This window comes from Macrobrachium rosenbergii, chromosome 48, assembly GCF_040412425.1.
Source record: "Macrobrachium rosenbergii isolate ZJJX-2024 chromosome 48, ASM4041242v1, whole genome shotgun sequence".
Lineage (NCBI taxonomy): Eukaryota > Metazoa > Arthropoda > Malacostraca > Decapoda > Palaemonidae > Macrobrachium > Macrobrachium rosenbergii.
Window position 1 is genome coordinate 70,185,220 of NC_089788.1, and position 26,196 is coordinate 70,211,415.

Consider the following 26,196-nt stretch of genomic DNA (forward strand, 5'->3'; position numbering starts at 1 on the left):
TCTCTGTACTAACCGAAACTCTTCTTTTCGTTTCAGGTACGTGTGTGCATTTGAGCACGACTTGCAGATTTTACTAAGTCTCCATTGTAAGTACACGAATGCTTATTACCTCAGCATCATTTATTTGCGATATTGCACTTCAGGGTGAGCAAGTTGATCATTCAGTTTTCAAGCGTTGTCTGTTCATCTCTATCAGAAGTTGTCGTAATGTATTGATTGATCGAATGCCGTCTTTGTGGTGCGACGTTGTAGGATGTTTGTGGCCAGGTGAATATCGTTACCTCGTTCGGTGATACCCTGGAGTTCGAATCTCGGCCAGCATTAGAATATCTTCATTTCTTTCTCATCTGGATTTAGGCTTAGTAGTTACGAAGTTCGAGGGGATTGCCGCTATTAAAAATGACATCATTGTTAGGATTTTCTACTGTATTCTTATGCCTATGGAATGGCATATGGAAGAGTGAACTTTTACTAGACACTCGGCCCTCAATTATTGATTGTTTGGATGTCATCCGTGTTGCGTGGTATTGCAGCATCCCGTCGGTTATGTAAGTCGGATTGATGGATGCCACACGGGATGACATCGTCAGTTGCAATGCACTCGGGACCTTTCAGAAGGAAATTGATGCTTTATTTTTTCTGTTTATTTGATGGTCGTCGAAAGGATAAGAGGCCCTACATGCGCTGGCCAATTATATTTCTCTCTCTCTCTCTCTCTCTCTCTCTCTCTCTCTCTCTCTCTCTCTCTCTCTCTCTCTCTCTCTCTCTCTCAGTCAAGTGCGGTTTGGTAGAAGTGTTTTATCTGAATATTTATGTTAATTTTAAACCGATTACGGGGAAGTACAACTCTCTCTCTCTCTCTCTCTCTCTCTCTCTCTCTCTCTCTCTCTCTCTCTCTCTCTCTCTCTGTGTGTGTGTGTGGCCACGTAGCGAAGTGGCATGCATACTCAGCCCACAAAGTGAGAGACGCTAGTTCGAGTCTTGACCTGGACAAGAAGAGTTGAGTGGGCTGGTTCCCTAAAATCCAGTATGCTGCTGAATTGTTAGTCGACTGAAGTGGATCGCTGATTGGGTGGGGCGAGAGAAAAGGAAGAAATCTCTTGTTCATTGCTCCTTCAAAATGTATACCATCAAAACGGAAGGTTCCAACAAGGTAATCCTTACCTATAAACCATTCCTAAAATTTACTTAAGGAAACACACTCTCTCTCTCTCTCTCTCTCTCTCTCTCTCTCTCTCTCTCTCTCTCTCTCTCTCTCTCTCTCTCTCTCTCTCTCTCTCGTTGCCGCTTTGTATCGCGTATGCATATGAGGTATAATCAGAATGTGGATACATCTTAAGATGTGCGTTACTAGCTAGTTCAATAGTGGCCATAAAATGCCTAATTCCAATTAAGACTCGAAATCATGACACCCCGAAGTAGGACCAGTGCCAAGCTTGTTCCTGAAAGCATCAAAACAGCAGTTAAGAACATTTTTTTGCAGTAAGAGAACTAATATTTTTATTGATACAGAAATGCTTAACGAGACCACTGACCCACAACCCCAGAAACTGTCTTTCCTCGGCCGAAGGATGAAAATTGGAGCAAGATAAATGCAAAAACGCTGTAGAACTCGGTTGCAAGGACCAAAGGAAAATGCAGCTTGGTGTGTGAAAGGAAAAGTGGAATACCTTCTACAAATGCGCCCCGCTAGGCAAGACTTACAGTAGACTTTAGGTGGTCGGGAAGAGTTGATGCTACAGATACGTTTAACAAGGTTGTTTTGCTCACGTCGTGACGAATTCGATCGGTCCGTTTAATTCCCCAGTGGGTTTGTCTGTTTTTTCGGTGCCTGAAAGTCTTAATAAATTCGCTTTGCCCCGCTGATATTTTGAAAGCGAATAAACTTCCTGTTCGTTAAATGAATCTGAACAGGTATATTTATTTTTGACATTTTCGAATCCTGACTTTCACTGCGAGTCTGACGTAGGGATGCTGGCGAAGTTGCTTGAGGGATCACATAGATTGGTTATAGCCTAGCCCCTCCTTCACCTCTCCCCCTTCCATTCTCTCTCTCTCTCTCTCTCTCTCTCTCTCTCTCTCTCTCTCTCTCTCTCTCTCTCTCAAAGTGGAGGACTTAGGGCGAGAGAAAGAGGGAGAAGAAGAAGAAGAAAAAACTTATTTTTAGCCGTTTGGGAGCGCATACACATTGGGAGCCTACTCCTGCCTATTGATTAGTGATGTATTGATGCATAGGGTCAAGGTCTCGCCCCCCTCCCCCCCTCCCCCTCTCTCTCTCTCTCTCTCTCTCTCTCTCTCTCTCTGTGAAAGCTTTGCTCCTGTGAATGGAATAAGTAATCTGGACGCCGACGCCACAAATAAAAAATGCTTTGGGTGATTGCGAGGGCTATTGAGTTTTTTGTGTCCTAGTGTGCCCCTAAGTATTTTATATTAGCAGGCTTTATGATGCAGTCATTTGGCATATTTTATGTTCCGATTATGATGAAATTGTTATGCTCCTCTTAGATACTATTCAGGTCTGTTTTCTTGCCCCAAGGATACTGATTTGCTGTTATTAATGTATCCTTACATTAGTTCTTTGCTATATTTTTATATATATATATATATATATATATATATATATATATATATATATATATATATATATATATATATATACATACATATATACACACACACACATACATATATATACATATACATGCAGGAGAAGAACGTGAGTGAGGTAATGGTGCATGATCGCAGAAGATGGAGAAGACTAATAATAAACAGCGACCCCATATAAAGATAGGAAAAGCTGAAGATAAAGAAGAAGACATATATATACATATATATGTACACATTTTTTTCCGTTGATTTGGGCGGTACAATCTTAGATGTGCATTGGTACGCCCTAAGATATGCGGTCTACTGCAGAGCGTTGTCCACTGATGTTCATAACACTACAGCGCCGGAATGTCATCTGAACATTACAGTGGTGTGCTGAAAGCTAGTGAACATCGCATTATTCCTCTTAAATGCTCCTATTGTTTATTTCCTCGGGATTGTTGACGTCAAAGGTTCGAGCGTTCAGAAAATATGAAGTACGGGAATATATCCGTTATAGTTGATGATGATGATGCTGAGTCTGGTATCAGTAAAATAAGGATTGCGGTGCGTTTAAGAAAAACCAGTTTGTAAGCTCGAGTTCATTCGTGAACGTTGCTCGTTGTTCATTTGTATGGCACGACGACAATTCAACCCTTCCGCAAAAGCAGCTGTCATCAAAGTTACAATTTCTTCAGTTGCATGTGTTTTTCGGTGGCGTCGCGAACCTTACAACTTTTTCTCGCCCACGGGAATTCGTTAATGGAGTAGGTGTTGGGTGATTTTCCAGCATTAAGGAGTCCTCCAAAGGAATATGGCTCTCCAGACTTGAAATGAGCACCTTGAAAAGGACATCGATTGACAATGGGGTGCCTTCACGAAGATAAATATCGGCTTATTGATTAACCTTTGTGTTTGAGACAGTGAGCTCGTGTTCTTCATTACATATATGGAGAAAGGGGATAGATTTTTTTTTTTTTTTTTTATTTACTTGTATTGAATGTCTTATCTTCATTACCACATTTTACTGTGCCATGAAACGCATGTAGTCTAGCCAGTTCCTGTCTAGCTATCTAGTATCTCTCTCTCTCTCTCTCTCTCTCTCTCTCTCTCTCTCTCTCTCTCTCTCTCTCTCTCTCTCTCTCTCTCTCTCTCTCTCTCCTTTTGCGGAACTCTTCAGACATTGCTTGTTCAGGCGTCTGGATTTGTCAATCACGCAATGAATGTATAACATGTAGTGAGTGGCCCGTTCCTTGACCTTTCTAGCCGCCGCTTTGCTGGAAGACTTCTATTATTTTCTTTGCTTACGGGTTCATTGGTATTTTCCGGGTGTGCTGATGTGATGAAAATTCATACACATATATATCTGTGTGTTTTATTTTGTGTTTGTGCACGCGCATGCTTTCTCATTAGTCACATAAGAGTACGCCTTACTGGCCAATAGTTTTTCGTTTTGATACAGAAATTTTACTGAAAATTCCGGTTAGGGAATGCTTCCTTTTTTTCACAAAATCTGATTATGTGGATTTCGACATGCCTTAGAAAACGAGGAAATGAAATATGGACGATCAAGGCGAAAGGAACTTCTGTATCCGTGTTGTAAACTGACAAAAGGCGAATACTTCATTGTACCATCCGTTATTGACTGGTTGCGTTAGATTTCACGATACTCTTTGCGTTGAACTTGTACGTCTCTGCTCCCGTAAGCACCTCGAGATGATATTCCCCGGAGATCGATATATTTCACTGTTTTTTCTGCGGCCTTGCGGTAAATATGCTCATCAAGCGCCTATAAGCGGCCAAGACTTTGTACATTACGATTCGGAATGTTTAAATACTTGATGATATGCTTCACCGCAAAAACCCCCAGCCACTCACGCTAGTCTGTAATTTCACTCTAAAAGGATACGGGCAAAGAGACTTCTGCTGTAATCATTTTCCTGTCATGACAATGTGCGATAAATTGAGTGATAATTCTCCATTGTGCTTAACAGAACGACGGAGTGAAAAGTTCTTCAAATACGTATCGTGTCTAAGAAGCGGAAGTGGTTCTTAAGAAAAAAGAAAAGAAAATCATGAAGATAAGGCAATTACGGTGTCACGCCAACCGATGTCCTTATTGAACATTATGTTCGGAAAGATTGAACAAATAGTTACTTTCGGTGCCCCAAATCTTATCAGAAGAGGGAAGACTGCTAGAAACTACGGTTCATTGCCGGAAACTTGTAGATAGATTTACAAGGCCCCTAGATTTTCGCTGGCTGATTACATACGATTATGTAATCAGTTATTAAGGACAAGTTCGAAGTTGCTGCCGGATCAAGCTTTACATAAATGTCTGTATGTGTATGTATATAATGTTTCCATGTAGATTAGAAGAACATAGACGTTTTGATGTATTAGTTTGGATACTCAAAACTGTTGCACAACACGAAATGCTTGCGTTTGATCTTCATTGCGTACATTCCCAGTGGTTACGATGTACAAGTGTCCTATTAAGATTTCAGCCTTGAAATGTAACACGGAAGTAACAGTAACATTGCGTATGTCTCAGATAATCATCAAAGGATAGCTGGATTTTTTATCCCTCAAATTCTAGTCTGTTAGTGGTTTCAGATGTTGGTTTGTTGAATCTGCGTCTGTGAATTAAATCTCAGTTTGACAAATGCTGTTGTTATGCGCAAATTTTTAACAGCATAAGACGGTATTGTTGTTATACACAAAATACTGTTCCTAAACAAATTTTTAACAGCACTTGACGGTAGGATGCTTTCGTCAGTTTGAACATAGCTGTCTGTAATATAGCTACCATTTTTGCTTGAAACTTTTCAACTTTTTCTGTAAACTTTTTTTTCTTCTCTGTACAGTACATCGGATGTTAAAGATCCGATGTACAGAACTTTATTCAATAATTTTCAAAGAGTGGACGGTCAGCGTAAGGCGTGTGTAGGGTAAGGAGTACTTATGTGGCCTATCCTTAGACGTGTTGGCTGGCCTAAATCCAACAACAATCGGTAACCCTGCTTAGAAATAAGTTTACTTTAAATTATTCACGGGCAGTAAACAAGAAGTGGAATTGCAGGTTAGCCATGTAACAAAACTATATGTTCAAGATCAATCCTTTGTGATGTTGGTTTAGATAGGCACTAAACCGACCTGTCACAGGTGAATTATTTGTAAGATTAAGTTACACTGGGAAGTTTGGGTTAGTTAGGCCACATATTTACACCGGTGGAAGAACGATTGAAAGCGTTGAATAGATAAGAGGTAGACCTGTTAACTGAATGATTTTGAAGGTTAGGTAGGCAAGCGATAGAGCGTTAGGTAGAGAGATATTACTACCGTTTCCTTGCAGTTTGTTATGAGATACTGTATGTATAGGGCTCAGCCTGTTTTACTAGATTAGACACTGGTGTTGTCCGCTCTATGTAAATTGCTTTTATGGCTTCTTTAAATGCGAAATTTGGTTCACTGGCAATTAGCAGTAAGCTTCGGTTGATTTATGGCCGTGATACGAGTCGATTTTCACACACAAATTAATGTAAGATATTCGAAGTCTTGGGACTTGAAGACGGGTGCAATCCACCCGGCCTTAAAAAGATGAACCCTTCTCCATGTATTAATTTTTTATGATTTTTTCTCTTTTCTCAAGAGAATGGTCTTATGTGGTTCGTGGACCGTCACATTTCCATTCCCTATATTTCAGGCTTCATCTTAGGCCACATCCCGGTGCTACCTATGGACATTTACGTTACCCAATATGTTAGCCTCTACGCTACAATCATCCTTTTAAAAACCCAGATATTTTGGAGTGAGAGCACTTTTTTTTTTTTTTTTTTACCACAGATTAGTAAACCTGCGTAGATTCTCTCTCCCGTAGCTCGGGTGTTCGGGCGTAAGCAACACACCTCTCAAACGGGTGCATCTACTGACCTAATCAGTGAATTAGGTGCTCAGTTGTTAGGTGTCTGTTGTGTGTCGTTTTTTAGGGCGTAGAGAGAGAGAGAGAACTAGACGTGTGTGAATTGTTTTTGTCAAAGAGCATACCGTAAAAACGGGAGGCCCTCGACGAGGTAATCCTCTTCACAAGTGGGTGAATCCATTCATAAGATTCTCTTAGCATTTTGTGCTATGAAGATCACACACGTTGTCTGCAGTAATGCATTCTGTGGAAGAACAAAGATCGTATCAAATTGTCTCTTCAGAAAAACGACGCTTTCCTCTCTGTGTTGCTTTAAAAGTGAAAATGATCTTATTGGTGTTGGGGCGCGGTGGCCTTTTCCTGTTTCCGGGTGTTGGGTAATCGTCGGATCGACGGAAAAAGTTGGGTTCACCATTTTGCATGGTGGCTGTTGTTGTTGTTGTTGATTATGAGAATGCCCTGCCTACGCATCTGGGGGCCGGTAATTTGAATGATAAATAAAAGCACAGTGCCTAGCGGAGTCTTTTTTTCCAGATACTCCACTTACTCTCGTTGGTAGGTTATTGGGTTTAGGTTTGTTTTTGTTTATGGAGAAATATACCGTTAACTTTATACTAATGTTTGGCCTCCTGTGAAGTTTTTTAAAGGTAAATCTCTCTCTCTCTCTCTCTCTCTCTCTCTCTCTCTCTCTCTCTCTCTCTCTCTCTCTCTCTCTCTCTCTCTCTCTCTCATATGTCAACATTCTGTGCCTGACCTCGTAGTAGCCTGCAAATACACATACATACATACATATACATACTGTATATGTGTGTGTGTTTGTGTTTGTTTTTATTAACAAAATTAAAGCGTTAATGCGTGTTTGTGCTTCGTGTTGTGTAGAAAGAGGAGATTAAACAAAATGGACGTTAAGTTGGCAGCCTCGCTGACCATTCTGAGAGAGAGAGAGAGGGGGGGTGTCCCGCTTTGAACCCCCCTTCCCCCTTTCTCTACTCCAGCTTTCCTATGCCATGCTAGTTGTGCATTATGTAGGGGGCTTGTTTTTGGGGAGTGGTTTGTAGGGGCGGGGCTTTGAGAAAAGCACCAGAGGGTATATACTGAAGGGAAAGGTGGGTTCAAGTTTGCGATACGGGGAGGAATTCGGCTGGTTAGAAATGGATCGGATCGCTGATATGGGAGGTGGTTTGTTGTGGGGGGGGGGGGGGATTGTGCGGAGGGCAAGGCTGTGGCTGTTGAGGAAAGGATCGTTCCGTGGAGGGAAAGGAGTTGGCTGTTGAGGAAAGGATCGTTTCGTGGAGGGAAAGGAGTTGGCTGTTGAGGAAAGGATCGTTTCGTGGAGGGAAAGGAGTTGGCTGTTCAAGAAAGGATCGTTCCGTGGAGGGAAAGGAATTGGCTGTTGAGGAAAGGATCGTTCCGTGGAAGCAAAGGAAAGGACCGTCTCATGGATAGGGGTAAGGGCCTTTGAGATTTTGGAAGGGGGCCAAGAATCCAACCAAATTAGTAAATGGGAACTGAAGTGATAGTGACATGAACTTGCTTGTTATTGCTCGAAAATAGCTGTTCTTTTGGGTAACTATGGACTTGGATGCAATGAGGCCTGGAAAACTTAATTTTGTGAGTATTTTCTCTCTCTCTCTCTCTCTCTCTCTCTCTCTCTCTCTCTCTCTCTCTCTCTCTCTCTCTCTCTCTCATATTGGCTAACCATGGAATGGGATATAATGATCCTTGGAAAACTTTAATTTCGTGAATACTGTATGTTGGTCTTCAGGTGGTAGTCTCTCTCTCTCTCTCTCTCTCTCTCTCTCTCTCTCTCTCTCTCTCTCTCTCTCTCTCTCTCTCTCTCTCTCTGCAAACTATGGAATGCGATGCACTGAAGCTTTGAAAACTTCCAATTTTATGATTATATGGATTCTCAGGTGGTAGTTCTCCTCTCTCTCTCTCTCTCTCTCTCTCTCTCTCTCTCTCTCTCTCTCTCTCTCTCTCTCTCTCTCTCTCTCTCTGTATATGGATTCTCAGGTGGTAGTTCCTCTCTCTCTCTCTCTCTCTCTCTCTCTCTCTCTCTCTCTCTCTCTCTCTCTCTCTCTCTCTCTCTCTCTCTCTCTGCTAACTGTGGAATGCGATGCATTGAAGCTTTGAAAACTTCCAGTTTCATGAATAGTGAATTATCAGGTAGTAGTTCTCTCTCTCTCTCTCTCTCTCTCTCTCTCTCTCTCTCTCTCTCTGTGCTAACTATGGATTGGGATGCAAACTTCCAGTTTCATGAATAGTGAATTCTCCGGTGGTAGTTCTCTCTCTCTCTCTCTCTCTCTCTCTCTCTCTCTCTCTCTCTCTCTCTCTCTCTCTGCTAACTATGGATTGGGATGCAAACTTCCAGTTTCATGAATAGTGAATTCTCCGGTGGTAGTTCTCTCTCTCTCTCTCTCTCTCTCTCTCTCTCTCTCTCTCTCTCTCTCTCTCTCAGGCGATAGAACTTGGAAAAGGGTTGGGGTGAAAGCGGTTGGACGGTAGGGATGTCCAGTTGTAATATGCATTGGCGGGGGTCAAAGGAACGACCATCCTTGAACACATGCTTGACGATAGTTTGTGTGCGTGCGCTTGTGCGTGCTTACCCTCCCCAACCTCGCTGTAGCTCTTCTCCCTTCTATTCGTGTTTTGCTTTCCGTTTTAGTACTTTAGTTAGCGTTGCTCTTCGACCGTTACGAACCTTTTGTCGACTTGTATTTGTTATGTAGCTTCTTTGCCTCTCTGGTCATGTTGAGCTGTTACCGGTGCCGCGTTCCGTTGTTTATGCAGTGTTTATGTTGTGCGCATAGTGTTTATTTTGTTTATAAGTTCTCTTGTTAACGTGAAACACACACGACAGAAATTGTGTTTATCGGCCGTCCATTACTTCTCTTCATAATCCGTTTATTATATATATATATAAAATGTGTTCGCCGAAATCCAAGGTTGTGTTTTCCATCATAGTAAGGTAAGGAAGGGCCTGGAAGTTTTTACACGTAACACATGAGAAGGTTGAAACCATATGTAGCATAGGCCCAAAGTGAACGTGGGGGAAAGAGCTTGCTTTCTTTCTTTCTTTTTTTTTTTTTTTTGAGAAGACAGACGCTCTAAATCAGAGAAAAAAAAGACTAAAAGAAGCTTCCACAAAGAGATTCAGTCTTAGTTGCTGTGCACAGGTGATTTAAATATCAGACGCTCTAAATCAGAGAAAAAAAGACTAAAAGAAGCTTCCACAAAGAGATTCAGTCTTAGTTGCTGTGCACAGGTGATTTAAATAAACAGCTCCCTCCGAGCTCGTATTACGTATAATGACTTTAATAGAGCTTTTGACCGAAGTCCTCATCCACTTGTTTTTATGAAGTCGTACTCAATCTGTGTATTTCCTCTTCTTATTCTTAGCGTTGCTGATTGCATAAAAAATGCGATCGAGAGATGAAAACGGAATAATTTGATATAAGGGAGTTGAACGTATCTTTGTCAGGAGAGCTCCATTTAGAGTTACAAACTTTAAGGTAGTTTAGATTGGTTAGTTTCCACAACAACTTTAAGGCAGTTTAGATTGGTTAGTTTCCACAACGTTTCATGGAAATGCTATTACTTATAAGCAAAATACTGGTCTTTTTAGTACATATCTGTTAGTTCCCTGGACTCTGATCATGATTATTGACGCTTAGCACATTGGAAAAAATACAATTTCTGTTATGCCGTGAACATTCTACTTTGGCCTTCGACGATCATATTAAATGTATTATCGTTGTAAATATAGAATTATTCCTTGGGTTTAGGTATTCGCCTTTTCGTTAATGATGTAGTATAACATATTAAATGTTAATAGAAAAAGTATCTTTTCAACTGTAAAGAAGAGAAGTTACAGCGATATATATTTATAATTTTGGTGGGACGTTTTCCCTTTTATCGTTACTGTTAAGAGCGTAACCCCTGGTGTCTGAAAATTAGCTTCTGTTATTTGGTAGATTTTTGTGTCAAAGTTGTAGCTGCAAGAAAATTCCAGCTCTTGGTTTTTGAATTATTAGATTTACCTTCAATAAAAAAAAGTTGTTGAAATATTGTATCCTAGTACATCTCTCTCTCTCTCTCTCTCTCTCTCTCTCTCTCTCTCTCTCTCTCTCTCTCTCTCTCTCTCTCTCTCTCTCTCTCTCTCTCTCTCTCTCTCAGTTAATTGTTCATAAACAGTTAGTTTTTTTTTTAATATTTACTTGTGTATTTTTCCCTTTTCGTAGTATTTTCACTGGAGTATTTCACAAATGGTTAACTGTGTTGTAAACAGATATCAAAACTCAGTCTATAAATATCACGTGAGCTTTCTATATATTTTTGCATTAAAATTTAGGAAAAGAAAAATTCGATCATGTATAAGTTTTCATTGAAATAAAAAAAAAAATGGAACGTACAATTTTTATCCATATAAGAAGTTACAAGTTGTATGGAAAGTTAGGGCGTGTTTACACGCCGAGAAAAAGTGATACTACAAGGTTATACCCTATATCTCTCAGTATTTATTTTGAAACGCCTAAGTGTACCTATTTGAACTGCAACGAGTCCGTGTTATGTTGAGGCAGATTCAGATCTCCATGTCATGTTTAAAAACGCTCACCCATCATACTTATATTTTTCCCTGATCGTTTCCTTACAAAACTGTCTATTGTAAGGAGGTGGTTTATTTTAATGTAATCTCTGAAGTATTTGGTCGAATTGCACTGAATATCCGAAAGCGATGCTGCTTGGTAACGTCATGTGTTCTCTGCTGAGGTGGCTTTGGGGTCTATACCGAATTTGATGAGCATTTTTTCATTGTTGAGGTTTTCCCCATAGCATCCTTGAGACTGCAATCTGGCAATCTGTCATTTTATTATTATTATTATTATTATTATTATTATTATTATTATTATTATTATTATTATTATTATTATTATCCATTAAATTTCATGCTCAGTTATTATTATAATCATTTTCCTCGCAATCACCCTCCCACCCGGCTGTCGAGCAGAGCACCATACTCGAGAAAAAGTGTAAAACATGGAAAACATGTTCTTATGCTGCGTCTTGTCTCGAGGTTAACATTAATGTTTTTTCTTGAACTTCCGCCACCATCTCCTCCTCCTCCTCCTCCTCCTCCTGAAGCCGGAGCCAAAGTCTGAGGGAGGAGGAGAAGCAGAGGACGACACAAGGGGGATGTGAAAGCGAGAGCAGTGATGTGTGTCCTCCCCTGTCTAATAATAGCCTGGGCGATAATTCGTAGAGATGTGCTCTGCCCGGGCCAATCAACTGGGGTCGGTTGTCCCCCCCCTTTTTTTTTCGCCCTCCAATCGTCATCACTTCCCCCTCTTTCATGGCCCCTACCTTTCTCCGTTTTATGCTCTCTCTCTCTCTCTCTCTCTCTCTCTCTCTCTCTCTCTCTCTCTCTCTCTCCTTCTGCATGTGTCTCTCTCAAGTCTTGTAATCATTAACCCGCCTCTTCCTTTATGAGGCTTAACAACCTCCATCTTCCTTACCTTTCCATCTTCGCAACTCTCTGCCACCACCTCTTGCAGTCCTCCTCCTCCTCCTCCTCCTCCTCCTCCTCCTCCTCCTCCTCCTCCTCCTCCTCCTCCTCCTCCTCCTCTTTTCCCCCTTCGCCTCAACCAATACGTATTGGCCTTTCACAAGGTTCCCCCGGGTGTCTTAGTCTTATTTTCACCTTACGTTTTGACTCGAGTGCGCAACAGGGAATCGCCTACGCCTAATCATACCCTAATCTAACCTAACATGAAAATCCTTCCCAACCGCTATAGTTGCAGTGCTTCGTTTCCAAATGCGCACCTTTTGTTAGCGTGCTTGTATTCAGAAATCAAAACAACCTGACCTAAGGGATTTAACGAAGCCTGTGCAATGTTGACCTTTGAGCAGCATTCAAAAGTTTGGGCATTTGTGGGCAAATGAAGTGGATAATGGGGTATAAAACGCCTTCACGTCGAAAGAAGAAAGGTAAAACCTTTGGATTGGAAAAGCTGGAAGTAATTTGCTCAGGTGTGGTATAAACTTCGCTTTGTTTCCTTTGAGTGTGTACGTTGCAAGGGCAATTGTCAATTTACATCATCGCACTACTTGTTAATGATAATTTTCTATTGATATTTTTATATGCGCATTGAAGCATCCCGACTGTGTCAATATTTCGCAAGTTTTTCTCTGTCTACCACCAAGTGGTGGGATTGTTTCCACATCTGCCACCTTCAATCCCTTGGGAATGTACTGATCCCCGCAGGGGCACTACTTAAGGTTCTTTTCAGCATCCTTTCAGCCCCTAGCTGTAATCCCTTTCCTTTTACTGTATCTCTGTTCATAGTCGCTCTTCCACCGTACTTTCCATTCTTACCCGACGATTGTTTCTTAGCGCAACTGGGAGGTTTTTGTCTTGTTACACTTTCAGATCCTTTCTACTCTCAGTTACCTCTTCAGTGCTTCTGAATGACTCACGGATCCCAGTGCTTGGCCTTTGGCCTAAATTCTATATTCCATTTTACATCAACTGATATATGGGTCGAGTTAACATACTACACAAAATGTATGGCTTAGTATATTTTGGTGACCACAGTTTTCGTCATGTCGTTTTAAAGACTCCTTTTCCGACATTTACCTTGAGGAATCTGTAATTTCATAGGATTGTATGGCGCATACACTACTTTACCTCCTCTGTCAAGTTTTGGAATGATTTGCGCTGCTATTATCTTATTTTGTTTTTAATCAGGCGTGGGATTTTCTCTTGGATTAAGCCAGCTGGTAGCCGTAATCACTCCCATCTAATGTTTCGTACAGAAAAATTATTGGTGTGGTGTTTATTCAAAAGAAGAAAGAAAGCGCGTCTTTACCGCAAACGTCAGCAACAGTGGATGTAGGATGTGTTCAGGGACTTATTTATGGATTGGCTAATCCTTTCGCACGGTGCACTGCATGTAGATTGTGTTGCACGAAGCTTTATTCATGTCTGTCTGTGTTTTGTTTTAAAGAGAACGCAGGGATAGGTATAGAAGCTGGATGATGTGTGACTCATAAAAATTTATTTATTGTTTTGATTTACTTGAATGTTTAAAATTCACAGGCATTTATTTAAGAGTTTAAATATTATTATTATTATTATTATTATTTAGAAGATAAGCCTTATTCATATGGAACAAACCCACAGGGGCCACTGACTTGAAATTCAGGCTAACAAAGAACACGTTCATTTGAAAGAAGTTATAGAACATAATAGGAAATACAGAAAGTAGGGATCTGTTATATTTATTGTGTGAATATATAAAGTATTAAAAATCGCTGACACCTCGTCAGAATTACTTGGCTTTTTGTCCGTTTTTTCTAACTAAGCTTGAGTAGATGTATTGTACAGTAGATAGACAGGTGCTTGGTTGACTCATTACATTACCTTTTACCAGAAGAGGAAAATACCCGACTTTAATCGTTTATCAGGCTGTGCTTCACATCTGCGTGCGAGAAGCACTCATTGACCTTATATATACACCGGTAGCTCATTGTTAAAGGAGAGAGGGGAAAATGCTTACTTATACCGCGGCCGTCGAATTTTTTTTTTTTTTATTTTGGGGGGAGGGGGGGGTTAGCGAGGATTGGTGAAGTTGCACCGAAATGCACTTTTCTAACTTGAGCCAGGACGAAAAGACCACTGGAAGAATGAGGGAGAGAAAAGGCAGCGGATAAACCAGGAGGAAGCGAGAACAGTCTGTCATCAGCCAGAGATTTCTTCTTCTTCTTCTTCTTCTTCTTCGAATCGCGTCGATGCGATGCGGCGTCCTTGCAAGCATATGCAAAGCGGTGGTCTTCCCCGAAATGAATCGTCGTATTTTCCTGATATGCTGGAAGGGATAGACGACGAGAGTGCGTCGGTCACAGCTAAAGAGTATAAAAATAATAATAATAGAAAAGTCGACATTGTCTGTATCTGGGCCAGGTTTTGGGGTAGGGCCCCCCAGTGTCTGGTATAGGTAGGGAGGCATTGAATGTCGAAGGTTCATTGTCTGAATAAAGTCGCACGTCTACAATCAAAGGTATACAGAGAGAGAGAGAGAGAGAGAGAGATAGCTTTTGATGATGATTATATTGTTGTCTGTGCGGCGTCTAGCTATTTATGCTGCCTAAATGGGGAAAAGGGGGGTGGGGGGCAAGGGGGTGGCCTGATTCATCCCATGACGGTGGTTGCGGTGGTTGTGGATTAATGGTGTTTGTCTAGACTCTAGAGTGTGACAGTGCGCCGGATTTGCCTGCTGGAGGGGAAATGCTCGAGTACGTAGCCGAGTGGACACTCCAACGGCCTCTAGAAATTAAGGAAGGCCTCAAATGATCTCAGAATTACAAACTCGACTTCGGTTCGACCTTCTGATATTTCGTGGCGAGCCTCGGTTGACCTTCGAGAAATGAACGGGTCACGGTCGACAGTGTTTGAATTTTGAGTTTAATTATCCGCGCCGGTGTTAATGAAGTCAATTATTCCAGATGAAAGTTCATAACGCGTCTTAAGAGCGAAGTGATGTTGCGTTCTCTGAGGTTTGTCCGGAGAGAAAACGTCGCTGCGTAGATATGTGAAGAATTGTTGATGGCTGCCCTGTGCGAATGTTCCTCCGGGGGATTTTCCTGATACATTGGTTCAGAAGTTATTTAAATGGTTTTGTATGTCTGTAGCAAGTGATTCTCACTCTCTCTCTCTCTCTCTCTCTCTCTCTCTCTCTCTCTCTCTCTCTCTCTCTCTCGTGTATAGCTGTTTCCTAACTGTTATCGAAATTGCCATCGATAAATTCAAACTTAGGGGGATCTCACCCAGGTAAACTCTCTCTCTCTCTCTCTCTCTCTCTCTCTCTCTCTCTCTCTCTCTCTCTCTCTCTCTCTCTCTCTCTCTCTCTCTCGTGTATAACTTCGTTTTCTAAATTTTATCGAAATTGCCATCGGGTGATTTCAAACTTAGAGGTGTCTCACCCAGTTAAATCTCTCTCTCTCTCTCTCTCTCTCTCTCTCTCTCTCTCTCTCTCTCTCTCTCTAGTGTATAGCTTCGTTTTGTAAATTTTATCGAAATTGCCATCGGGTGATTTCAAATATAGACGTGTCTCACCCAGGTAAACTCTCTCTCTCTCTCTCTCTCTCTCTCTCTCTCTTTTATATTTTTGTTTTTTAAATGTTATTGAAATAATTGTCATGGGTAATTTTAAACTTAGGGGGAACCTCACCCAGATAAAGTAACTAAAAATTCTCTCTCTCTCTCTCTCTCTCTCTCTCTCTCTCTCTCTCTCTCTCTCTCTCTCTCTCTCTCTCTCTCTCTCTCTCTCTCTTCGTGTATGGCTTTGTTTCTAAATGATATCTACTTTCCATCGGTAATTTCAACTAAATATTATAGAACAAACTTTGGGGTGTTAGCCTGGTAAACTGTATACCGAATCTACCCTTACCCTGCTTTTCCCAAAGGCGTCGGCACTATGGAAGATCATTCGGGAGAGAGAGAGAGAGAGAGAGAGAGAGAGAGAGAGAGAGAGAGAGAGAGAGAGAGAGAGAGAGAGAGAGAGAGAGAGAGAGGTGGGGTTACAGGTAAAGCTTTTGTTTCAAACGTGTCGATGAGAGCTGGCTGAAGGAGCTTCAGAGTGTACAGGCCGATGATGGGAGAGTGCTCTTAAGTACTCTCTCTCTCTCTCTCTCTCTCTCTCTCTCTCGCTTCCTGGGTTCTGTCTCGGGAAGTCCCTCTGCTTTTAATTTTTTTTTTTTTCGCCTTATTTTATATCTCCAGTTTTTCGTCTCCCATTTCAAGAGTAAACAATAGAGACATGAAAAATTGTTTTGCATTAGTTTTGTTAACTTCCATTTTTAAAATCTTATAAAGCAAGGTCATGCGCTTGGGTGCTGGGCTCCTGGCGAGTGTTCATTAACAGCAGTACTAAAGTGTACTGTAATTGAGAGAGCTCTGATGAAGGTGCATACTTTAACGAGTTTCTCGTGTGCACTCTTAAGAGTCCAATTAAGTTTTGATTAAATCGAAAACTTCGTGTTTTCGTGAAGGTTGCTTCATTCCTGTGTATTTTCAGGTGAGTCGAGTACGCTAATGCTCTTGTATATTCATTCACACAACAAGGTGAGTGTTTAAATCCCTGTGTACACTCTCTCTCTCTCTCTCTCTCTCTCTCTCTCTCTCTCTCTCTCTCTCTCTCTCTCTCTCTCTCTCTCTCTCTCGCGACGAGCTGTGTACACTATCATCTGCGCAATTTCCGAGGAGTACGCCAATTTTTTCTGCAATCACAAACTAGAAGTCGAATGAAAGAGCAGCTTATGCGCCGCCTTTTAGAAGAGATAAACTGGAGGGGTGGTTTTTTTTTGGGGGGGAGGGGATTTGATCTCTCGAGCTGGATGCTTACACGGCGAAACTACCGTAGAATGCGCGAATGGCAGACCTCGTCATAATGCAATGCATTGTCGTCGTAGTCCCCAGTTCCTCAGTTCCGAAAACGACGTTAAAGCTGAACGACCCCGTCGGCTTAAGCGTTAACTTACGCGATGATGCGCCATATCATCCAGAGAGAGAGAGAGAGAGAGAGAGAGAGATCGGATTGTTCTTTACAGGTTGTGCCGATATATCGTTCAGTCACTTTTAAGAATCCGTCCAGAGTACCAGGTGGACATTTTCGTTGGACGTACAGCGTCTCATGATTGTGTTAACAAGATATGGGGATTTGATCCGTTAAACTTTAAAGCCACCAGAGGGGCTGGATTGAGTCTCTCTCTCTCTCTCTCTCTCTCTCTCTCTCTCTCTCTCTCTCTCTCTCTCCAAAATTGCGCTTTATTTCCCGGAAGCTTGTTCGTTGTTATTGACAGTTCGTCCCAAAGAAAGTGTTTTTGATCAGACTCTTTTTATCTTTAAATAAGTTGATGCTACGAGCCAATTTTGCATCTATGCGATTATTAGCAAACTCTGTAATTGTGTTTATATGCTCAACAAAAGACTTCATCCTTAGCGGCATTCTCAACAATAAGAAGAGCAACCAGATTTGCTGAACAGCAGCGCCAATATGCGGTAGATGTGCCTCGCTGTAGAACTTCTCAGTTCCAGAGGTCCTTTATTCCTCACACCGTTGGACTGTGGAATAGTCTCCCAGAGGGAGTCGTGCAATTGGAACTTCGGAAATTCAAGCGGAGATGCAGAGCATTACTGCCCTAAGACCATACTCGTAGCATTTTAGTAAATGTTTATCATTTTTTTTTTTTTTTATATATAAATCAGATCTCTTCTTTCTGAATTTCCCTTTCCGTCCTCTTACTTCTTCCTAATGAACACTGTAATCTTGATAAGCTTGATTGTTAATGGCCCTTGTGGGCTTGTTCCGTATGAATATGGATCATCGTCTGAATAATAATAATAATAGTGACAGTGTATAAAATTATTATTTACTGACTTATCGTGTATAACATTATTTACTGACCTACCGTTGCTATAATATTTTTATATACTCGCTTACCTTGTGTCAGATCATTTGAAGCTTGTGTATAACTGGGATTTCGTGGAGTTGCTTATCTCACCTCAGGAAACAAAGCACCTATTCTGATGTTGGTTTTTGTTCATCTTGTAAAATGTTTTCACACACTTGTCCACGAAAGTACTTGGAAAAGTAATCGAAGTATTTGAAGTTTACAGCCTATCGATATCGGTGTACCACACACACACACACACACACACACACACACACACACACACACACACACACACACACACACATTTCACGGTTTACAATCACACAAACACACACTTTTCGGCTTACAGTTACACACACATGATCTTTTCGGCGTACAATTACTGCTTTATAAACATATTGTTTAATAAATGTTATTTCTAGATCCTTTACTCTTCAAAGATATGACCACGTTTTCTAGATATGGTATTTTCTAGATTTGGCAGCATAATTCATAGAAGTAGGCAGGATGTAACCAAATTTTGTCAGTTGCAAATACAAGTGTTTCAAAACAGTTTGTGTTTTTTTAATAGTTTGCCTTCGCAAATATTTCCCGACCTAAGTGGTAACTAATTGTAGGAGACAATATACATTTTTTATTTTTTTTTATTTTTGGCGTTTTCAAGGCAGATCTCGTTTTTATTTTAGAATACCGACGATGTTGGTTTCCAGTTGTGTGGTAGTGAATTATTACGACACTTTAGGTAGCACTGCTAGATTTTCATGCATATTTTATACTGACTAACCGTCATATAAAATTGGGATAATGAATAACATTATATTCAAAGCTGATATATACTCGTAAGCATGAGCATTTTCGCTTGGAAGGCATTAAATAATGGTAAAGCATTAGTTATCTTTTGTGACAAGGTATTTTAGGATACCGCTGATAGCGATAGATATAGATATAGATATAGAGATGGATACGAAAATCTATGCGGAGCTGTTGGTATGGTTCCTGGAGGCTTTGCATCGTGTGCTACAGAGTGTAGGTAGGGAGGAGCTTTGCTGACCTGTGTATCCTAGTGTAGGCTACTTCAAGATACAAATTTATATGCGGAAGAATCGCAAAACTTTCACGTGAGTTAAGAAAACTAATTATCGAGTATTTGCTCGTAATTGTTACGCATTTTCAAGGTACAATGAATAATATAAGAGAATTTTTTGTACATAAATCTTCAACAGAAGAAATACGAAGAAAGTCTTACAGTTAATTACCTGAGAGTACTCGGTACTTCGTTTTTAATTTTCTCCGTTTTGTGGCGACCCTGCATAGATTTATATATGAAGAAAGGTGGACGATCTCCACTCCCTTAAACATTTGTAACGTGTATAATATATTTGGTAAGATTCACGAGACATCGAAAAGCATTCGTCAAACTTTATACCTGTGTAAATGAAAAAAAAAAAAAATCGCCACTCGAATTTGCACGTATCGTAATAGCCTTGCTGCATAAGGGATAAATACTCATTTTTATAGTATTATCGAGACATTGCATTAGCAGCTGAACAGCGTTGCTACGTGGAAATGCACGAGCCTGTGTCGGGTCGAGTCACCTTTAAGGTGACTTTTCCGTCATCGGCTTAGATGAAAGACATTGCCTTCATACCTGTGATTGTTGCACTTTAATTTTGTTGTGTGCTGTCATTGTGCTCTCTTTCGCTTTTTTGCTCGTTCGGTTAAGGTATTGTCGTGGAGATTGGATGATTAATGTTGTTATTCATTGCGTACACCTTTTGCCTTGACCGGTAAGCTAGCATGGAAAGATAATGAGGGTTTATCGCTAATGTTATGTTTACCGATTTCTTCAATTTAAAACCGCATTGTTTTAAAAGGTAATGTTACAGATGCAGTAAAACGGATTTCGATTTAATTTTTTATTCTGACTTCATGGTTTAGGTGCCATTTCAGGAAAACAGGGACCGGGAAAAAGTCTTGTTAGCCAGTTTCGGATTTCTGAATTTTCTCAGGTTTCAAAAAAGAGGGGGCATTTTAGAGTGTCTTGGGAGGCCGAGTACGTGGCAGAATGTGGGTGGAGCAAAGGCCCAGAAAGAGGTTTGGTTCCGAATCGAGGAACGTTGTGGATTGGGTGCCGGAAGAATTAACGTTGGTGGGCGGTGGATGACGAAAGGGGCCAGAGGGGGGACTACTGTCTTTTTGGTCGAGTACTGAAAGAATCTTTTAAGCCGCGGGAATCTTCTCTCGAAACGGCACAGTTAAAGAACGTAAATTATCGCGTCTCCTTTCCTCTTCTGTTGTCTGTGAGAAAGGTCCCTCTCCTTTGCCTTCCCTTTGTATTTTTATGGAGAGATCCGTGATATTCTGCCGATCTGCGGCCTGGCATGCGCGGAAAATATTTTTGTGGGTTATTTTTTCGCCATTGAAAGAAATTGCGAAGTGGACTTCCATTTTTTTTTTTCTTTAATTCCCAATAGCTCTTATTATCCTAAGTTTGTACGAGACTTTGCAGCGGAAGGTAATGAGGTGTGTTGTGATATATCTTATGGGAAGATAATTTAGCCCGTACTTCTTGCTTTTAAGTAGGTTCTTTAATATTGATTATATTTACCTTACCCGTTTCCTCCTCCTCCTCCTCCTCCTCCTCCTCCTCCTCCTCCTCCTCCTCCTCCTCCTCCTCTCGACAGAGAGGCGCGTGATCTTTGACTGGTTTTTCATGTTTTAACGATGAGGCGCCAATTTTTGTTCAACATTTTCGACGTACTTTTGTTCAGGTTATTGTCAAGGGGGGAAATGGAAACCTCCCCCGTTACGAGGGTGTCCCCTCGAGGGGACCTGCACGCCATGCCCAAAAACGAAGCCAAGGGCCTGCCCGAGATGCCCACGGATCTCCAAGTAGAATTTCTTGCTCTCGAGGGGTGTGTGCAAAGATGGCCGCAAGGCGTTGCTATTGGTCGCTCCTTAAATCCTCTAACGGCCTTTCGAGACCGAGGGTGGGAACCGATACGGGCACGAAATTCCCCGTTAGCTTTCCCGTAGGTGTTCGCTTTCCGCTTTTCCTCTCCGTCGGAAAAATACTTGTCATCGTTTAACTCCCACTCCTGTCGCTTGACTGACGGAATGGATGGTTTTCCTTCTCACTTTTGTGGTGGCGTCGCCGAGGAGGAGTGTCGATTTACCTGTTAACGTCGCCCTGTCCTTCTCTCTCTCTCTCTCTCTCTCTCTCTCTCTCTCTCTCTCTCTCTCTCTCTCTCTCTCTCCACTACCAATGAAGTTCATGCTGTGCCCGTCTTGCTGGGCAATACTTGTTACGCTGCGCAATGGCATCTCCCAAAGGTTTTCGATTTTCAATCTTATATTCTTTGGGTAGTAGTTCTCCACTTGTATCTCTCTCTCTCTCTCTCTCTCTCTCTCTCTCTCTCTCTCTCTCTCTCTCTCTCTCTCTCTCTCTCTCGTTGGTGTTTTCATCGTGAAATCTTCAACGGCATGCTGTGTGAAGCATCCTCATTTCAGTGCTGGTCCTGCATTTATTCGATTTGGTGGGTGTGTAATGCTTTGTGTTTGTTTTTTTGCAGTTACATGTCGTTTGTAGGTTTTTTTTATGTTCATGTAATGCGTCGCCTTCCGTGGTCTGATTTAACAGGAAAGGCATTTCTGTATAGTGACTTCGTAAGTGGAAAATAAGCAAATGAGAACAGGGGCTAATTTGCTGAACCCTAACCTAAACCATTTTATATCGAAGGTAAAGCTTCTTCGTTTATAACTTACTTGGATCCACGACTTACAGGAATGGGCGTATCGCAGAAATAGTGCGAAAAATGTGAATGTTAGGCATCATTGTCGCTCTTGAAAATATATATCTGGTGAGCATGTAGGAGAATATATTTTTAATCTCACATTAGATACGGACGGGTAGGGGAAAAAGTTATCTTTTAATGGAATGTAGCCGAAGAGTGTCCTGGTTAATATGGTATCTTGTGTATTATTTTCATTTCACAAATTTGTGCGTGATTCCCCACTTACTTTGCCTGCGTCCGGAAGTTTGAGGGGGTGAAAAAGAAAATGGCGACCCATACAGGCTACCTGTGTTTGGAGATTCTAATTGTGTTTGGTATCTATACGTGGCCTCGATAGTTGCCTGATTTCATTGGTATAGTCATGTTTTTATTTTCAAGTAACTTTTAACTGATTTTGGGGGAGATTATGTTAATCTCAGTGTAATCCCCAAGTATCCATATGTTTGTCAAGCGGAAGTAACGAAATGCCTGTTGAACGGAAATGATTGAGAGGATCAAAGGAAAAGAAGTTTTGCAATGATTCGTAGGCTGGTTTGGGTTAGTGTAAATAATGCTAAGCTTTATATTTATTTATAGGTACCCGTGTATTCAGTTGCAAGATGTTGGAAAACCCTTTAATACACCATGGCCAGTGAAGGAAAATATCTCAGTTTGACAGCATATCGTTAACAATAAATTTACACCATGAATCGACTGAGAGTAACGCTGTGAAACGATTAGAAAAATCACAATACATTAGAAATTAATAACGGGAAATTAATATCGTTTAGGACAGTGGCAGAAGATGAATGTTTGGTCTTTTGCCGTTTGCCATTCCGCGTTGAACAGGTTCTTTTGGGAACAACAAATGTGAATATGGGTGTTATACTTGGGGATACTCTTGCTTCTCTTTTTCTTCAGGTATATGGAAATAAATAAGTAACTTCTCTTATTTAACATGCCGATCGGTCTGTCCCCTTCAAGTGTTTTTTAGATTGTGTCAATCGCTGTCATATGCTGTGAGAGTTTCTTAGTAATACATCTCTTTAATAGTTTTGTGATGTTGACTGATTATTTTAGCGTTTGAAGTTGATTCCTTAGACGGTGTATTTCTGAGGCCTATTGCACAGGTTAATAGGACAGGGAACAAGACTGGTGCAACGTATAGAATTGCACATAATTTAGTATTAGTGCTTATATACTGTTTAACACGCAAGCCATAGCAATTTATGAGTTTTATCTAGTGTGCTTGTGTAAAAATATACTCTTAACTTTCGTAATTTGACGATTCATGTGGATTTCCTTGTTGAATATAAGCATAGAGCCTATTTTATTCCATTTACAGAACATAAATAAGTATTAGACTGGCCATATGTCCTTGTCACACTTCTGAATCATTTCCGTGTTATCTGATTCATGTTAAGTAAAGGTCAAGGATCAAACATGTGAAACGAACTCACTCAGAAATGCATGAATTTGTGACTCACATCATGAGTCACAGGCAATGCCACATGGGCATTTCTTGTGAGTCACTCCGCAGCATGTCGGGAGCCTTTCTTCGCCTCTGGCGTTTTTTGGGGCGAGTTTGCCCCCGCTAATCCGATCCACTCTTGTGCCGCCTCTCGTTCTTGAGGGGTACCTGTTCGCTGAGCAGTCAGTTGGGCGTTTTGCTTTCTGCCAGAAGTAGCTGTGTCTTAGAATATTAGCATGTGTTGTGAAAGAGCAGGTACTTTGTCAAGAAGTGTTTTGTTAGTTACATATTCTATGGCGTTTTCACCTTACAAAGGATGGCTCCAGCAAGTATTACCACACCCATTTTTAAGAAAGTTTTTGGGATATACCTGCTAGCCCCCTTATTTCTGAAGCTGATTTATGGTCGAGGGATCCTGAAGAGAAGATGGCCTTGTTGGTATCCCATCCAAGTATTGGAGGACCTGTGGTGTTGTAAGATATAATTATTCGTTTATTGACAGGTTCTAAATGTGAGCACACACATACACAGGCGTACTTTCGAACTCAAGTGCTCTTCAGTGTTCTGCCGATTAAAGTGTCGTGTGTTCGTTTGCTTCATGGTATAGCTCTTGCATGAAATATTTCGAAAAGGAGATAATTTAAGTTTTGCATTTTTGTGGTTTAGTGAAATTGATCGCTGTCATCCTGCATTTCATATTTGTATTGGTCTGTTCTGATTTTAGAGCAGAGTCAAATTTGGAGCCTTTTTACGACACAACCAATTTTTTAAACCATTTGAACATTTGAAAGCTTTTTGAAATTTGCAAACGTTTGTGAGTATTTTGCAAGGGGCGAAATTGAAAACTGCACAATTTTGGAAAAAAAAAAACTGAAGCTTTACGAACAGGTATCCCAGTATTTTGTGAAGATATCAAAGGCGGAAGTTTGTCGAACTTAACAAAAGACCAAACCTTTCGTAACACGGTAGAAGGTTGTTGAAGGTATTCCTACAGATTGTGAAACCTTTTATTTTATCCTCGTCATCTTACAGTGTATAAACTCGAGACTTAAACCAAAGAGACAATGACACAGAAAAACGATGGGCCAGACTCTTTTGGAAATGATAAGCCTTCTTCCTTAAATAAGGAAGTGTATAGCAATTGAGCGATGTCAGTAAGAGGTGGGTGAAAGTACTTTAATATGTCTTCAGAGTGTATTAATTAGAAATGTTGTTTAATAATGTGTTTTTAACCATCAGTCTGGTGGAAGATTGTTGATGCTAATTGGTAGTAATGTTCACAGTTCTTTATGCCATAGGAACATGTAATCCCCGAGTCTCTCTCTCTCTCTCTCTCTCTCTCTCTCTCTCTCTCTCTCTCTCTCTCTCTCTCTCGTGTGTTCCGTGTGTTTTTCAGCTTTTAGTGGAATATTCTCGTGAATATCTCTTAATAGAAATAATTATAGTTGTAACTGGTGAATTATATGAACTGAATGTGTACGACACTAATTGTAACGAGTTTAAAAATCAGTATATTACGTCTGAAGGAAAGTGTTTGGAGATTGCTTAAAAAAAAAAATCAGATTCAAGTCAGTCTTATAGTGTGATGCTTATACAAATGTTAATATTGTGTTAAAGCAGTAAAAGTTTATATATATATATATCTTCTTCTTCTTCTTCTTTTAACGTGCTTTTATTCCCATTATATATATATATATATATATGTGTGTGTGTGTGTGTGTGTGTGTGTGTTTTATTAATAGACTTATTTGATTTTGGATATGCCAGGAATAGGTAAGCAGCGTTGTCAACTGTTGCCACGTCTCTCTCCGCCTCTCTCATTAATGAGTGATAAAAATGCGTCGTGTCTTTGCCCTCGTTCGAAATTCTTCATGCACGCATTCTACGATGCTATTTATAGCAGCCATTATACAGTAGGCAGACACGTGGTGGTGGGTGCTGACTAGGAGAGAGAGAGAGAGAGAGAGAGAGAATTTTTTTGGAGGGGTCCTGCGTGTTGCAGCTCCACTGGTAGATAGGGTTAGCTGAGGAGTTTTTGGGGAAGGGAGAAGGGGGTGGCGTTGTGGGCAAGCTTTTTGTGGGGTGTGGGGGGAGTTGGTAGGAATGATGGCGAGAGACACCGTGTAGAAGGGGGAGAACCGGTGTAGGGAGTTTTTTTTTGTTTTTTCTCATTTTTATTTTAAGGGGGCTTACCTGGAGCTGTGATTGGTATGTTGGGATGGTTGTTATGGTGGGTTGGGGGGGGGGGGGGGGGTTATGGAGAGTCGGGTAGAGGCAGAGTCCTGAGGTTGGGTTTTGCGCCGAGGAAAAGGGGGTTGGAACAGGAGGTGGTCGTGTTTTTGGGCCCGAGCTGGGTGTCATGCTTGAATCCGGGGGCGGGCCTTCACCCCCCAGCCCCATCTCCAACAATGTGTGGGGTTTGTGCATGGCAGTGCATGATGCTGCAGCTTGCCACACCTCGTGCCTGCTCATTGGCCACGAGGCGCGTGGCTCCGCCTTCCGAGTGTTACGTAATGAAAGGAGGGGAACTTCATTGGCAGGTAGGAGGTAGGCGCCGTCCCCCACCCATATGCAACGTCACGGGTCTTCTGTTTCGCCATTGGTGCAAGGGTGCAGGCTGCCGGTCGTCATGATGACGTCACAGATATTGCTCCTCCCCTTGCATGACGCCACTCATGCGGCCATTTTCCGGGTAGTAGCCAAACTCGACTGCAAACAAGATGGATGGACAAGACGATGGTCACCATCTTGTGATGATGCTTCCTCCCCCTACCCTTCCCCCTCCCCCTTTCCTGTCAGCTCCCCTCGATTGCTGTTGTTAGGGAGTTTTCTCATTAGCATTTTCGGAACTTGGGATACCTGTGAATGTACCTGGCATCGTATACCCGGTCCCCAAAGTGCACTTGAATATTTGATACTAGTTTACAAAAAGTATCACATGTTACTGCCTGGTTTTCTCTCGAGAATCAAGAATTGTTCATCAGTATTATATG

The 26,196-nt window shown here is 41.3% G+C and overlaps 1 protein-coding gene across 10 annotated transcripts in view; it reads left to right on the top strand.

Annotated features, from left to right (window-relative positions):
* The window catches only part of LOC136831506 (serine/threonine-protein phosphatase 4 regulatory subunit 1-like), a 424,185-nt gene that overhangs the window by 335,815 nt on the left and 62,174 nt on the right, over positions 1–26,196 (top strand). Inside the window, exon 2 of one of the 10 annotated variants that reach the window (XM_067092045.1) lies at positions 37–86. The exons of 8 other annotated variants lie outside the window; for them this stretch is intronic. Coding sequence is in view for 1 of the 2 variants with exons in the window: in XM_067092042.1 (XP_066948143.1) it covers positions 9,433–9,476 (44 nt within the window). In the remaining variant the exon portion in view is untranslated. Of the gene's footprint in view, positions 1–36; positions 87–9,333; positions 9,477–26,196 lie in introns of those variants that run through there. One more of the 10 variants, XM_067092042.1, reaches the window with a different exon arrangement.